The sequence below is a fragment of the Centrocercus urophasianus genome, unplaced genomic scaffold (assembly GCF_019232065.1).
Source record: "Centrocercus urophasianus isolate 14NV4802_14NV808 unplaced genomic scaffold, USGS_Curo_1.0 seq_41, whole genome shotgun sequence".
NCBI lineage: Eukaryota > Metazoa > Chordata > Aves > Galliformes > Phasianidae > Centrocercus > Centrocercus urophasianus.
Window position 1 is genome coordinate 1,015,848 of NW_024884989.1, and position 16,729 is coordinate 1,032,576.

Consider the following 16,729-nt stretch of genomic DNA (forward strand, 5'->3'; position numbering starts at 1 on the left):
AGTTTTATTGATGTTTGCAGTCCCGTTTGCGTTTGCAGGTCTTCCCTAATTACAAAGAATTGTTGCTTGCTGTGCTGCTATAGATGTGCTGACAACCCAGCCTTTGTAAATGGAACTAATTCTGCTCCTGGGTCTGGTAGCAGTGAGCCCCTAAGAACAGAATGTGCTCCAAGTCGATCCATGGGAGAGAATCCATCACACCCAGCAGAAAACAGCTGCTTCTGTTTGGTTTTCCGCTTTCTGAGCCAGTAAAGGTAGCTCAGAATCCAAGGAACCAATAGCTATGAGATGTTATGTGCAGAAAGGTGAAATGGTTTTTGTTAAACATGGCCTGGTGCTGTAAATATTCACCGTGTTTTACAGTGTACAACATGCAACCTCAGCCTTCTGCTAAAACCCACTAGTATCTTCCAAAGCTTTGAAACAATAAATTCTTCTTTGTGTCCTTTCCGTTGCTCATGCATGACCCTGCTGAAATCTGAGGGCTAATCTGGCAGCTGACATTGGATATATGTAGTTAAACTGTGGGGAGGTTTGGATATTCTGGGAGGGGAGCAGAGAACCTGTATGGCTCCTGTTAACAGAAGTAAAGGATGCCTGCCCTGCATCACCCAGCTCTTTGGGCTGCTGCAGTTGCATGTGGCATGGAGCTGCATGGGGTGGGAGCCTGTTTCATTTTTCAGCCATGACCCTCTGGTAGTTTACATTTGAGTCTCTTCCTCTGTGCAGGTGTGCTTGAGAAGCCTCTAGAGAAAAAGGCTGGCAGAAATTACGGCCCTCCGGGCACCAAGAAGCTCATCTACTTCATTGATGACATGAACATGCCAGCAGTGGATGCCTATGGGACGGTGCAGCCCCATACGCTCATCAGGCAGCACCTGGACTATGGGCACTGGTAGGAGGCTGCCTGGGCTGCACTGCTCAGATCTCTTTGTTCAGGCCCAGATTTCAGGATGGCTTTTTGGAGGATGATGCAGTGCAGTTCTCCCTTCCGGGACTGTGTTTGGCACTGCATCTTTCTGGACTGGAGAATTCTGGGGCACACCCAGAGGTTTGCCCTTTCCCAGCACAGCAGCTCGCTTGCTCCCAGCCTGGCTGAGGCATTCTTGGCTCTGCTCTTGGCATGGTGTGTGGCTGTAGTCTTGGGGAAGAATGCTCAGCATCGATGTCCTGTAGTGCTGAGAGCAGGGGGAGGTGATGGATCCAGCCCTCGTGGGGATGCAGCATCCCTGCTGAGCCCTCGCTGCAAGCACCTGATGTTGTTTGCACTCAACCAGTAGAAAACAAACATTTTCTAGGCAGAGGTAATTTGAAGAAAAAGCAGTGACAGTGCTTGGGAAGATCAGTGAAATTATATGTTGTAGCCAGCAGCGCTGCGAGGGGTAAGGATGTTCTCAGCCCTGATATAGGGAACATTGTGCATGAGCCTCCAGTGCAGCCCTGAAGCCAACCCAGACATCATGCTCACCCTGCTGCCTGTTTTGCCCGCAGGTACGACAGGGCCAAGCTGTCACTGAAGGAGATCACAAACGTGCAGTATGTGTCGTGCATGAACCCAACAGCAGGGAGCTTCACCATCAACCCACGCCTGCAGGTAGAGCCCAGAGCAGGGCAGGTCTGAGTTCATCTCACAGGACGTTGTTGGAGCATGAGGGCAGAGGAAAATCAGACAGGGATGCTGCTGTTGTTTTATCAGTGGAAATAGCATTAATCGGTTGGGTGACCAAAATTTGTAGTGGTAAGGCTGCGGACTCCTTCCCATATTCCCTTGTCTGGTTTCCCTCTCATTTTGCTGTTCCATCAAAGGAAACAGTCACAAGAACACCTACTTCTGTATTTCAAAAGAAAAAGACATTACCAGGTGCTGGTGATAGAATCGTAGCATCACAGCTTGGCTTGGGTTGGAAGGGACCTTACAGCCCACCCAGTTCCAGCCCTTGTCATGGGCTGGTTGCCACACGCGAGATCGTCTTGTTACGAACTGCAAATATAGATTTTAGGAGAGGTGTTAAACCTCAGGTTTGATTTTATTGGAGCTGGGAGGCTTGACCTGGGCCCACAGTCATCAGCTCTGCCCCTCCCAGCTGCATCACAGCTTCTTGGAGAAGTCTCATGACTGGAGTCAGTCCAAGCCATGGCTCCTTTTAGCTGTTCTGTGTTAAAATGGAGTGTTCTGTGGCTGGAAATGAGCCCCTCTGCTGAGGGATGGGTCCCACATCAGTCTTCTGGGAAATTACACCTTCCGAAGATGGCATGGTTGTAGTCCTCCTGTTTTGGGAGGGAAGGTTCAGTGGGATGGGAGAGCCAAGTGTTACTGCAGTCTGAGTGTTGGGAGGAGGCCAGGGGCTGCTGGAAAAGCAGATGAAGCCACAGAAGTCAGGATTTGGGGAAGCAGGCACTGAGTGAGAAAGTGAGGCTAAATGGGCTGTCAGATAGAACCGCTCAACGTTAGATTTTTGAGGCTGCAACACGAGTTTAGCTGAACTTTGCTGAATCTGAAGTGTTAAACACAGTGTGTGGGGAGTGGCAATGCTCTGTCAGTTGGTGAGACCATCAGATGGGCTGAACTTCCAATATATGGTGGAATACAGCTGAAAATCTCACTTAGAGAGCTGAAAAAAGTCACTTGCCAACTTTGCTGGGAAGTTAGAGTTGGAAAATGGAAGGTGTCCTTATTCTGCACAGACACCAAGTCCCCTAGGGCCTTGGGTGCCGCAGGGGTGGTTGCACAGCCCCCTGACCTTTCCATTCTTCATTTCTCTTCCTCAGCGTCACTTCTGCGTCTTCGCCCTCTCCAGCCCCGGGCAGGATGCCCTGTCCAGGATCTACAGCACCATCTTAGCGCAGCACCTGGCAAGCAAGAATTTCTCAGAAGCTGTACAGAAGTCAGCTCAGCAGCTCATCTCTCTGGCCCTGGGCCTGCACCAGAGGGTAGCTGCTGCTTTCCTCCCGACGGCTCTCAAGTTCCACTACGTTTTCAACCTGAGAGACTTCTCCAGTATCTTCCAAGTAAGTGCAGCTGTCATTTTGTGGCGCTTGGAGCCCAGCTTCAAGCTGCAGGTGTGTGTTCCCCACCTGCGGCGTTGCAGCAGATGTCCTTCCTGAGCAAAGAGAAGAACCTCAGTCTGCTGTGTAGTCCATGTTTGGTTTTAGATGCATTCCATCCCCCAGGGCTGTGAGGAGCACCAGTTTGAAGCTGGTTTACTCTCCAGCCATGTCTGTGGGAGGGCGTGCGGGTTTGGGCTGTGTGGCTGTGGAAGAGGCCAGCTGAAGGGGTTGTTGGGCTCCTGACATCAGCCCTTAGTGAAGCGACTGTTAGTTGGTGGGGCGGTGCTGGCTTTGTGAGTGTCAGTGTGACAGCCTGCACTGGCACAGCCTTGCATTTCTCCATGGTCAGGTACCCAGCCCACACGTGACAAATAACATCCAAGGCATCGATAAATAGCTTGATTCCAAGTCAGCTCGCAGTTACTGACTGAATCACTGCCAGAACCAGTTCCCTACCAAGGAGAAGCTGCCAGCCAGTAACAAAGTTTGAGATGATGAGGTTTGAATCACCCTAACCCAAAAGCTGTTCTTGTTGATGTTTATTTTACCAAGAAGGTAATAAAGGCTTGGATGCCCCCTGTGGTGATGGCAAGCAGTAGGAAATCTAAGAACAGAAACTTGAACAAATTAGTAACTTGGTCACGTGCATTCATGGGAAGAATCAGACCTGTCATTAACTCTCAGCTACACATCACCAGCATTTGGCTTTAGTGTGGGCCATACTGAATTCTGGCTTCTAACCTGTGATTGGAGAAGCAGAAAGAGAGAGAAGCAGTGGATGCGTATTTTAGTTCTAACTGTGGTCTCTTTGAAGCATGTCAAGGCTCTGGGATATCAGAGAGCATCTTGCCACATCTCAGTTCCCAGCCTCTGGAGCAGGGACAGTGATAGGAGCTCAGGTGGCTTTCAGTTTATCACAGAGATGCAGGAGGGAGGGAATTTGGTTTCTTGGTCTTGTCTTGTTTATTTAGGCTGTGGTTCAGATGTTGTTTTTTTTTTTGTTTTGTTTTGTTTTTCTGTAAGCCCTTTATTTGGTATTTGTTTCTGATTATTTTTTTTTAGTACATCATAGAGTCACAGAATCCTCAGAGTTGGAAAGAACCTTTAAAAGTCAGCTAGTCTAACTCCCCTGCAATGAACAGAGATGTCACAGCTTGATGAGGTGCTCAGAGCCTTGAAGGTCTCCAGGTACCCCCACCACATCCCTGGGCAACCTATGCCAGGGCTTCCCCATCCTCACTGTGAAAGACTTTTTCCTTATATCCAAGTTTAGCTTTGCCAAAAAAGTTGTGAAGCTCTGAACTCTGGGAATGCATTTCCTTGTGTTTATATAATAATGTTGATACACATTCGTTATATCTTGTAGTTTAGCTCTGAAATGACCATAGGAGGTCTCTTGTCTGACTCGAGCAGGGCCAACTTCAGAGTTCCCTGCATTGAAGATCCCACAGCCACCATGGCCATCGCTGTACTGTTAAACTCAGTCTACTGTGAAGTGTTTGTGCTTCTCATCCTTTCGCTATGTACTTCCAAAGGAAATAATACTCAGTCCTCTCTATGTTGCCTGTTAGCTGGTCACAGACAGCAGGAGGGTTCCCCTTGACCTTTTCCCCACCCTGAACAAACCCTTTTCTCTGTCTTCCCCTGCATGTGGATTGAACTGCAGCTTTTCTCCTGCCTATCGTGGTGTAGTACCTCTCTGCTCCCCCAGTCCCACCCTGGGCTCACTGCTGCTGCTTGGCCTCCAGGTAGATCTGATAATAGTGACATTGGAGCCTGCTGGTCCAGCCAGTTCTCTACCCACCTTGCTGTCTGCTGTTTGGTCACAACCCCTGGTGTGAAAATAAAGCAGAATGAAAAAACACCTCGGATAAAGAAGAAAAGCAGGGCTGCCTGAGTTTCCTTAGCCTTTGGGGAAGGAGAGAATCAGCATATGTAATGCCTGTAGGTCAGTGTGTAATGCCTTTTAATCCCGGACAAACGGTCAAACACTGGATGTGTTAGCTGGATATATAATGTAATAGCTGCATATATAGAAGGCACTCGGGGATTGTTGTTATACCAGCTATGCTGTAATTATACACGCAGCCAATGATAGCTGTTAAAGGCACAAAACACATGCAAATTGCAGCAGTGGAACTTGCTGCCTGTGTGCTGTGTTACTGCTGGTTCTGCACAGGTGGTTAACAGTGGCTCCGTTTGCAGTTTGTCCAATGGCTCTGTCATTATCATACCGTAATAGATATTAATATTGTACCTAAACATTTAAGTAAGGCCTTGCAAACCCAGCTTGATTCCCTTTGTCAAAACTGCCTGACAGCTCTTATGACAAGGAGCCCTGTGCTAATTGTCTCATTACAAACACTCTAGGAGCCTGTGCCTTAATTGTTGCAGCTAATGAAAAATGATTGGGTTTGAACCTTGCATGCAAGTGAGTGTTACACAAAAAAAGAAAACTACCCCAAAGCAACAGTCAGCAAAATACCTTTTCATTTATGGGTTCATTCATAGAGCTTTAAACTAGGTACAGAGGGGGTGGGAGGTAACTGGGGTCACTAGAACAGAGCCTGCATGTAACGTCGCAGCGCTTGTAGGAGAGGGCTGTGCTAGCAAGATCCACAGTCTTGTGTCTTGGTGACGACTCACCCTTTTGTAGGAAGAACACGAGGGTTGATGTGAGGTTGGTGGCTGTGGAAACACCTGAGTGTGGTCATGAGGGTATTAGGGCTCCTGCCACTCGAAAGGAGCTCGGGTGCCTTTACACTAATGCGTGCAACATGGGTAATAAACAGGAGGAGCTGGAGGCCATTTGCAGTCAGAAGGCTATGATATGGTTGCCATCACAGAACTGTGGTGGAATGATTCACGCAGTTGGAGTGCTGTGATGGATGGCTACCAGCTTTTCAAGAGAGGCAGGCTAGGCAGGAAAGGCGGTGGTGTAGCCCTCTATGTTAAGAAAGAATGTGAATATGTGAAAATTAATGATGGTGATGATAGGGTTGAGAGCTGATGGGTCAGAATAAAACCGAAGGCCAATAAGACTGATATTATTGTGGGAGTCTTACAGGCCACCTAACCAGGATGAAGAGGTGGACAGGACACCTTATAAACAGTTGGGTGAGGTCTCAAGGTCACTCCCTCTTGTTCTTGTGGGGACTTCAACTTCCCAGACATCAGCTGGATTTACAATACAGCAGATAGGAAACAGTCCTGGAGGTTCCTAGAGTGTGTGGGAAATAACTTCCTGACACAGCTGGTAAGAGAGCCAATGAGGGAAGGCAAAATGCTGGACCTGCTGTTTGTTAATAGAGAAGGTCATGTGGGGGATGTAAAGGTTGGAGACCATCTGGGGCACAGTGATCGTGAGATTCTGGATTTCTTGATCTTTGCTGAACCACGGAGGGGAGTCAGCAGAACTGCCACCTTGAACTTCTGGAGGGCAGACTTTAACCTCTTTAGGACCATGGTTGAGAGAGTCCCTTGGGAGGTAGTTTTAAAGAGCTTGGGAGCCCAGGAAGGCTGGGAATGCTTTAAGGAAGTTATTTTAAAGGTGCAGGAGCTGACCATCACCACATCACGGAAGATGAGCTGATGGGCAAGGAGGCTGAACTGGCTGAACAGAGACCTTTGGCTGGATCTCAAGAATGAAAGGAAAGTTTATGCTCTTTGGAAGAGTGGGCGAGCTAATTATGATGATTTACAGGTATGCAGTAAAGCTGTGCAGGGAGAAAATTAGAAAAGCTAAAGCCTGAACTTGGCCACTAAGGTAAAGGAAAACAAAAAATGTTTTTATAAATAAGTCAACAACAAGAGCAGGGCTAGAGAGAATTTAGCAGAGAATTTAGTGGAGAGGATTTAGTGGAGAGCTGTTAGGGTAGTTTGGGTAGGTCATGGTTGGAATCAACGAGTTTTAAGGTCTTTTCCAACCTGAGCGATTCTGTGATTCTTTTGACAGGCGGATATGGGAACTTGTTGCTTCTGTGTCGCTCCTTCCTCCTGTACCCATTACCTTCTGGCCTGCGTGGCTGGGTGGCAGCTGTAGGTGACTCCAGAAGGTGTCCACCCCAAATAATAGCAGAACACCAGCACGGTCTGGCCAGGCAGATAAGGAAACTGATGCTGTGCAGATCTAAGGTGGGGATTGGCTCCAGATTGAGGCACACATCCAGGCACGTGAGGATAACTAGGTAAATCCAGTGCTGGGGAGTGCAGCCCTGCTCCCCAAGCTGCCAGGTCAGGGCTGATTTCGTGTGGCTGCTCAGGTGTGGGGATCTGGTGCTTTAGGAAACTCCACCTCAGTCCCGGGTGCCTTCTTCTGCTTTATTTGCCTGCCCCTTGGGTGTCCAACCTTTGGGCTTCCCTGGACCTCATTGAATGAGGAGCAGTTGTGTCAGGCCACATACATGTAGGTTACTCCAAAAATAATGCCTCCTATTTATTTCCATGGAAATGACAACAGATACAAAGACCACACTTACACTGTTTGAGCAAATTCTCATCTAGCAAACACTGCTATTCCACATGCCACCATTACTATGCATTTTTGCCAGCAGTGAACAAGAGCCTGCATGCCATGCTTGTAACAATCTGCAGCAGCAGGGGTGGCCCACTGTCACTGTGCCACTGCTGTAATGCGCCACCACTGCCTCACTGTGCTCACATCCTCTGGTTGGTCTCTGCAACTATTCAGTGGCAGTGAACGTCAGTGGGTGCCATTTTTTCCACGTGGAGGAATTTAGTTCCACACCTTAGCTTCTTAGCTGAAGAATTAGCGGGACTCATTGACAGGTCTTTAAACTAGGAATGAAGGGGGAAGGGGACAAAATAAGGGCTACTGGTGTTGAACGGGTCATTCGAGGTCTTGTACCAAACTCCATGGGCAATGACGGCAGAGTGCATAGGGAAGGAGTAGGGCAGGGGGATGCTGGGGATGCTGCTGTTCTAGGGGATCCTAGATCCCATATAAAGGTGGCGAGACGGATAGCCCGGCTGAAGTGCCTTTATACCAATGCAAGCAGCCTGAGTAACAAGCAGGAGGAACTGGAAACTGTGATGCACTCGGAAAGTTATGACCTTGTCGCTATCACAGAAACATGGTGGGATGACTCCCACAATTGGGATACTGCCATCAACGGCTATAGACTCTTTAGGAGAGATAGGCGAGGTAGGAGGGGTGGGGGAGTTGCTCTCTATGTCAGGGATTGGATAAACTGTGAGGAGCTCCCTACGAGAAACAGTCAGGAACAGGTTGAGAGCCTGTGGGTTAGGATTAGAGATGGGACTAATATAGGTCAGCTGGTGTTAGGGGAATACTACAGACCACCTGACCAAGGGGAGGCTGTTGACCAGGCTTTCTTGCTCCAGATGCGTGAGATGTCTGGCTCACGGGCTCTTGTCTTGGTGGGGGACTTCAACCATCCAGACATGTGCTGGGAAAACCACATGGCGAGCTGCAAGAGCTCCAGAAGGCTCTTGGAATCCATTGATGATAGCTTTCTGGTTCAGGTATTGGACATACCGACCAGAGGTGAAGCGTTGCTAGACCTGCTGCTCACCAGCGCCGAGGAGATCATCAAAGGCGTCAAGGTCGGAGGCTGCCTGGGCTCCAGCGACCACGCCCTGGCTGAGTTTGTGATCTCAAGCGATGTGGGCCTGGCAAAGAGCAGGATCAGGACACTGAACTTTAGAAAAGCAGACTTCAAACTACTCAATGGATTGCTGGCCAAGATCCCCTGGCGCGCTGCCCTCAAAGACAAGGATGTTGAGGAGAGCTGGCGGCTCTTCAAAGATGCCCTCCTGGAAGCACAAGAGGTCTCCATTCCTCTGAATAAGAAAGTGGGCAGGCGAGGTAGGAAACCGGCATGGCTCAGCAAGGACCTGCTGAGAGAACTGAGGGCGAAGAAAGGGGTGTACAAGCTCTGGAAACAAGGCTGTGTCACCTGGGAAGAATACAGGAATGCCGTCCGGACTTGCAGACGTGGGATCAGGGAAGCCAAGGCGCAGGCAGAACTGAACTTGGCAAGGGACATGAAAAACAATAAGAAAACCTTCTACAGGTACATTGGCCAGAAGAGACAGGCCAAAACGGGCGTACCTACTTTGGTAAATTTAAAAGGAGAACTGGCTTCAACAGATGAAGAGAAAGCTGAGGTGCTGAATGAGTTCTTCACCTCGGTCTTCACTGGTGGCCAGGATTCTAGTCTTTTTCACGTCCCTGAACCCTGCATCCCCAAACCTCTATGTGGGGACCAAGGAGGTAAATCCCTCCCCACTGTAAGGGCAGAGCAAGTCCGAGAGTGCCTCCTTAGACTGAATGAATACAAGTCTATGGGGCCAGATGGCGTGCATCCCAGGGTCCTGAAGGAGCTGGCTGAGGTGGTTGCCAAGCCGCTCTCCATCATATTTGAGAAGTCGTGGCTGTCAGGTGAGGTCCCGGATGACTGGAGGAAGGGTCACGTCACTCCCATATACAAGAAGGGGAGCAGGGAGGACCCGGGGAACTACAGGCCAGTGAGTCTCACCTCCGTGCCTGGGAAGATCATGGAACAGATCCTCCTGGACAACATGCTCGATCACATAAAGAATGAGCATGTGATCCGAGACAGCCAGCACGGCTTCACCAAAGGAAGGTCATGCCTAACTAATCTTGTGGCCTTCTATGATGGAGTGACGGCATTGGTGGACGAAGGGAAGGCGACCGATGTCATTTACCTGGACCTGAGCAAGGCCTTTGACATGGTCCCCCACCACATCCTCATCTCCAAATTGGAGGGAAGTGGATTTGATGGGTGGACGACCCGATGGATAAGCAATTGGTTGAAAGGCCGCAGACAGAGGGTGGTGGTCAATGGCTCTATGTCCAGGTGGAGGCCGGTAACAAGTGGTGTCCCCCAAGGGTCTGTCTTGGGACCGGTGCTCTTTAACATCTTTATTAATGACATCGATGAGGGAATTGAGTGCACCCTCAGCAAGTTTGCTGACGACACCAAGCTGAGTGGTGCAGTCGATACGGTGGAAGGAAGGGAGGCCTTTCAGAGGGACCTCGACAGGCTGGAAAGCTGGGCTCGGGTGAACCTAATGAGGTTCAACACGGCAAAGTGCAAGGTTTTGCATTTGGGCCGGAAGAACCCCAGGCACCCGTACAGGCTGGGAGGAGTGGTCCTTGAGAGCAGCTCGGCAGAGAAGGACCTGGGGGTCCTGATGGACGAGAGACTGAACATGAGCCAGCAGTGCGCTCTGGCAGCTCGAAAGGCAAATGGGATCCTGGGCTCCATCAGGAGAGGGGTGGTCAGCAGGGACAGGGAGGTGATTGTCCCTCTCTACTCGGCTCTTGTGAGGCCCCATCTGGAGTACTGTGTCCAGGTGTGGAGCCCTCAGTACAAGAAAGACATTGAGATTTTGGAAAGGGTCCAGAGGAGGGCGACTAAGATGATCAGGGGGCTGGAGCACCTCCCCTATGAGGACAGGCTGAGGGAGTTGGGCTTGTTCAGCCTGGAGAAGAGAAGGCTGCGGGGTGACCTCATTGCAGCCTATCAATACCTGAAGGGAACCTACACCCACGAGGGGAGTAAACTCTTCAAAAGGGCTGACAACAGCAGGACTAGGGGAAATGGATCGAAGTTGAAGGAGGGAGGATTTAGGTTGGATGTTAGGGGGAAGTTCTTTACAAGGAGAGTGGTTAGGCCCTGGAACGGGCTGCCCAGGGAGGTTGTGGATGCCCCGTCCTTGGATGTGTTTAAGGCCAGGTTGGACGGGGTCCTGGGCAACCTGATCTGAATGTGTGTGTTTGGTGGCCCTGCTAGGCAGGGGGGTTGGAACTATATGATCCTTGAGGTCCCTTCCAACCCGGGTGATTCTGTGATTCTGTGATTCATCTGTACTTCTGTGTCAGATGCTGTTGTGTCAGAGTGCCCTTCTGCTGCCGTCTGTCACATGGCAACAACATGGAATGGGATATTGATGGGAAAGTTCAACCTCTCCTGCCAACCCATCAATGTCTGTCTCTGATGTCATGGGCCAATAGGGTGAAATAGTAGGCATTACTTTTGGAGCAGCCCTCATTAATATATACTTTAGTTAATGTGTACAAAGTAACAACAACAACAAAAAATTTAATTACAACATCCACAGAAGAGATCAACAAAAACATGAAACCAGTGGGCTGTGTGAGCCTGTTGTGATATTGACGCATTCCCTGGGCTCAGCTCACGTGGGCTCATGGCTCAGCGTGGTTTGGTTGGTGCTGAGGGGAAGGGCTGCCATGATGGCACAGGGCAGCAGTGGCCATGGGGTGAGCATGCAGGCCGTGGGTTGGGCATGCCTGGCCTACCCCATGTGGATGCCTTGTTTGAACTGCTTGAGCTTTGCTGCTGTCTAGGCTCCATTGGATATGGAAGAGGTGTCCATAGATTTAAATGGCACCCAGGGCACATATAGATACCTGTGTCTCAGTTTGAATGCCTTTATCTCAAACTGAAACCAGCCCTGAAGTCCCCTGAAATGAAACATCTTGTTCTGTTGACTTGGGAAGGTCAGGGGAACCATAGAATCATCAAATAGCCTGGGTTGAACAGGCCCACAGTGATCATCCAGCTCCAACCCCCTGCTGTGTGCAGGTCGCCAACCAGCAGCCCAGGCTGCCAGAGCCACATCCAGCCTGGCCTTGACTGCCTGCAGGGATGGGGCTTCCACAGCCTCCTTGGGCAACCTGTGACCTCTGCAGAATGTCACCACCCTCTGGGTGAAAATATGTGTGGGGAATCCCACATATTCCTACGGCGTGGGATTTTATCCCCTGTTCTCACTTTATTTTTGTCTCTGGGCTTGACATTCAGCAGAACAACCCCAGTTGCCCCAGTACTGTACTCAGTGATGCTGCTGTTTCTCAAGCATCAGCTGCCCAAGGGCTGTAGGATGAAACCTCAGCTGCCATCCCTTGCGGAAGTCAGCCAGTCTTCCCTGTGCGACACTGGGGCAGGGTGGATGTGTGCCCAGCCAGAAGGGAACACAGGTCTCCAGGGAGCTAGAGACTGCAGTGGGAGGAAACGGGGGGGCTGAGGGGAGAAAGAAGCAACAACCAGGGACAATTTCTCCTCACTTTCAGGTCACTGATGACCTGCAAAGCCAGTAGGGTCTGGGCTGTGGGATGCCCCTCTCTGTTGTTCAGAAGAAATACATGGGGCTTTGAAATCTGTGGTCCCCCAGGCACTCATTTTGTAAAATTACAGAAGGCTCACCAAGCACTGTGAAGCCTAGCTGTAATAAACAGCTTACGTTTACTATCACATCTAGCTGCTGGTGCTCGGGAGAGGCTGGCAGTGGCTGTACAGAGTGAGGGGCAAGCAGAGGCTGGAGAGGGACCAGGATCGGGTGAGAGCTGCAGGAATGGCAGCCCTGGCTCCTTGACCTCAAACTGTCATTTGCTGTTGCTGGTGTTACCTTTGAAGGGTAGGATCACTTTTCAATCCTCTATAATCTGAGTTAATCTGGGTTCATCACTGTTATCTGTTCCTTTCCCCCTCTGGGAGGTGCATCTGTGGTTAAAGTTCGATGCTACTTTCCCTTGCGTTTCTGTAGCACTTTTTCATGCTCTGGGTCCCACCGTGCACTGCAGAGTTAAATTGATTGGTACGCTCAAGGCAATTTACCCTTGATTAAAGAAGACAGGTCTCTGCAGTGATGGAGTGGTGGATTATGCTTTTTAAAAATGAATTCCCTGCTGGTTTACACCAGAGGAAGCCCTGTTGCTGTCTTTCTTTCCCTTCTGAGAGGGTTACCATGGTATTACGCTCTAAATTGTATTTGTCATCTCCGTAAAATAACCATAGACTCAGCAGGGCTGTATTTTGCTTTTTCCCTTTTCTAACCAGATTTTCAAGCAGCATGTCACATTAAGATCACGGCAGCTGAAAAGAGATGGCGTCCCTCTGCCTGCTAATGTGATGACAGCAGTGGTTCCCAGCTCAGCTGCTCCTTCATGTGGGCTGCAGCAGATTTCCCTCTGCTTGGTGTGGGGGAGTGGTGGAGGTGGCACCTTTGTGTTCCCTGGTCTGGCACAGCTGGCATGGCCGTGGTTTTGGTTAGGATCATCTGGGCCCATGTTTGCAACTCGGAAGGTTTGCTTTGCTGATCCATCTCAGATGCTCTTCTGTCTCTTAGCGTGCTCTGAGCCAGTCTGGTTTTAGAGCTCCCTTCCCCTCTGTCTTGCTCTTTGTTCCATTTCTGATCTGGTGGGTGGCAGCCCTGCCCACAGCAAGGCATTGGAACTGGGTTGTCTTTAAGGTCCTTTCCAACCCAAGCCATGCTGTGGTTCTATGATTTCTTTTCCTGGGAGAGATCTGAACACTAGTGGGTGCTTCCAAGCTGCCCCATCAAATGCAGCATCACACAATAGAATATAAGCTGGTGGCTTGGGCCCTCGTCAGTCCTCTCCAGTAGCATGCTTAGAAACTGGTGTACCTTAAGTAGGATTGATGGCTCACATTTTGCTTGTGGTAATGCCAGGTTTGTCACTGTTTTCATGTCACTGTTGTGACATGATTGTGCCCCAGGAGTATTGGCAGGAGGGAGGTGAGCAGGAGGTCTCCAAGGGGTCACTGCGCTGCACTTTACTACTTCAAGTGCTGTTCAGACTACAAAGGGAAAAAAAGTGATTTATTTATCTATATAATTGGGAAACCTCGTGCTTTGTCACCTGCTAATCCATGGGAGCCTCTTAGATCCCTCACATTTACCTCTGCACTTTCCCTGCCCAGCATGCAGAAGCTGAGCCAACAGCCGCCCTTTTGTGCTTCACATCCCTCTCTTCACATGTCCAGAGCAGCACCAGCAGCAATTCTGCCTACTGGGAAGGAGCATTGCGGGGTGCAGAGCTGGGGAAGGGGAAAGAATGAACAACTTGGAAAGCCCAGTGTCCAGAATTCAGGCTGCACTTCTTTAGGTTCTAATTTTTGGACAGTCACTGTAGTCTTGGAGGTTTTGCAAGAATTATGATGTGGTGAGTGGGTTTTTTGTGTGTGTTTTTTTGTTTGTTTTTTTAATGAAACATTCAGCTTCTCTATACATGTGGTTTTTGTTTTGTCCTAGAAACTAGAATGCAAAAAAAAGCTTTGACTTTCCTAGGGTTGCCCTGTATATGCAGAAGCCTCTCCTGCTTTTATTTTGCCTACGTGTAATATATATCCACCTGAAGATGGAGCATGCATCTTCTCCACATATATGTTTGGGAACAAGTTAGGGTGCAAAGAGAAAGAAAATGCCTCTCTCCACTGCACCATCAGACCATTTGACTCTGAATGCCTACTCCAAAGATCTGCTCCAGGACCAAATATCCTTCAGCTGTGTGGTACAGGGCAGTGCCAGAGCCCTGCAGCTCTATCTAGAAAATGAACAATCCTTATATTTGTGAGTGATTCCAAATAAACTCTATGGCACCTGACTTAGAGATGAAGGAAGATGTATTGCATGAAAATGGTCTTTCGTGGCTGACTTGTGGCATTTTGCTAAAGTGATGTTTGTGAAATGGCTCTCAGCTATGGGGTGGCTCTTCCTGGGTCAGGACTCCATTGCAGGGTGGGGGTCCTGGTGGGCAGGGGTCTGAGCAGAGGCTGTTTCACCGTTCTGCCTTTTCTCTTGAGGGCTGTGATATTTGGTATCATTGTGTGGAGAAGCCTCTGTGTGCCAGGAGCTTCCTTGCTACGTTCTGTCCTTTCCGTGGAGGATCAGGAGCTGAAAGGTTTGGCTGGCATACAGCTCAGCGGCCAGATAGGTAAAGCTTGCACTGTCAGGGCAAAGAGCCAGAGATCACCCTTCCACCCTTTGTGGCTTTGTTGGCACCACAGCCGCAGCAACCCATGGCTACAGCTCTCCATGTGCCAGCCCTTACGGCCTGCACAGTGAGGGCTCGGAGCATCCCCTGGGGCAGCAGCTGAGTGTGCCAGCTGGGATGGCAGTGCTGCTCAGGAAAGCAGTGAGGGGCTGTTCTGCAAAGTGAGGGAAGGGGAGAAGTTTGGATATTAAGTTAATAAATTCATTAAAGAGCAGCAAAGTGTGAATATTCTGCTCTCTTACATGGTCTCAATGTGTGCTTGCGTCAAGACAACGTCCTCTGTGGCTTGAAGTGTCTTTTGAGAGTCTGAGTGATAGATATTTTTTCACATCAGTTTACAGCTTGATGGGTTGCACCTTTTGCCTTTTCTCTTCTCAAGTTGTCAGCTGTTCTCTCACTCATTTTGTTCCTGAAATAAATAAAATAACGATTTGGCAGCTGTAATGACAAATAGGAAACCCAAATGGTTTGAGCCAGGGGCCAGTGAGATGAGAGGGAACACTTTACATTGATTTTAACGCATTTTCTATTTTATGTGTAAATAATTAGATGTTAGGAATAAATGCTGTCTGCCTAATTCATGCTATTGAAAGCCTTGTGTGCTGTTAATAGGCTTAGTTATAGGAGACACCTCTTTGAAATATAGTTCTTTTATGCATTTTAATAGAGTTCATGGTAAACATACCGTGATAAGCAGACAGCAACTCGTATTTCCTGTAGGCAGAATGCACCTAATTAAAATTAATTGATTTTTAAAAAATCATCACAACTAACATTTCCAAATTACTTTTTCCTGTTGAAGAAGCACCCACAGAATTCTGTGGGGTGTGGGGGACCCATCTGGGCTGGCACCTGGCTCTCCATGCTCTCTGATGCTGAGATCAGGACCACCAGCACAACCAGGCCGCACTGGGGATGCTGTCTGGATTCTCAAAACAAATACAGTGAATATAAACTGCTTTAGGAAATGCAGGGTAACAAAGGGCACATTCTGCAGAGGCTGTTGAGCAGGGGCTTATTCAGAAGTTCGGTGCAGGTTGCTATAATAAATCTACATTTACAGCCCTGTTGTGGTTTTGGTAGTTTGGATGTTGGCAGTAAGGTCGGTCCCTGAGTGCTTTGAATGGTTTTCTGGGGTTCCCTGACTGTCTTTGCTCCCCGCAGGGTCTTCTGTTTTCAAACCCCGAATGTCTGAAGCAACCCCATGACCTGGTAAAGCTCTACCTGCATGAGTCAAACCGGGTGTACCGGGATAAGATGGTTGAAGAAAAGGATTATGGTACCTTTGATAAAATCCAGCTGGAGATGGTGAAGAAATGCTATGACGTAAGTGTTGAGGTTCGTAACTCTGAGAGTAACATGCAGTAACTCACAAGAAAAGTCAAATTCCTCGGGAGAACAGAGTTTGACTCAGTCTGCTCACCTCTTGCTTGCCTGAGGGCAATGCTTCTGGCAGGAGCCCAGGAGCAACATCTGTCATCCATGTTCTGGGCTGCCAGTGTTGTGATTCACCCATAAGGTTCTTGGGAAGAGGAGATTTGGGCTCTGTGAATTGAGTTCATTGATTTACTTAAGTGCTTTGAGTCTCACTTGCACAAGCAGGAGAAGGGTCACATCTCCCTGCTCTGAATGGGAGCAAAGGGGAATCAGGCACTTCATGCATGGATGTCCAACCTGTTGGCTTGCCTGGGCCACACTGAGTGAAGAGGAATTGTCTTTGGCTGCTTACAAAATATGTAATAGAGTTAATGTATGTAAGTTACAAAATCTTTAATATATGTATTTATTAAAATGAAAAAAAAAAAAAAAGAAGAAGAAAAAGAGCAACAAAACCATAAAAGTAGGGGATATTTG

At 48.9% G+C, this 16,729-nt stretch overlaps 1 protein-coding gene across 1 annotated transcript in view; it reads left to right on the top strand.

The window, feature by feature from the left end:
• The window catches only part of DNAH9 (dynein axonemal heavy chain 9), a 191,448-nt gene that overhangs the window by 62,665 nt on the left and 112,054 nt on the right, over positions 1–16,729 (top strand). The window contains exons 39-42 of the mRNA XM_042833278.1: positions 730–895; positions 1,492–1,594; positions 2,770–3,009; positions 16,040–16,201. Coding sequence (XP_042689212.1) covers positions 730–895; positions 1,492–1,594; positions 2,770–3,009; positions 16,040–16,201 — 671 coding nt within the window. The remainder of the gene's footprint in view (positions 1–729; positions 896–1,491; positions 1,595–2,769; positions 3,010–16,039; positions 16,202–16,729) is intronic.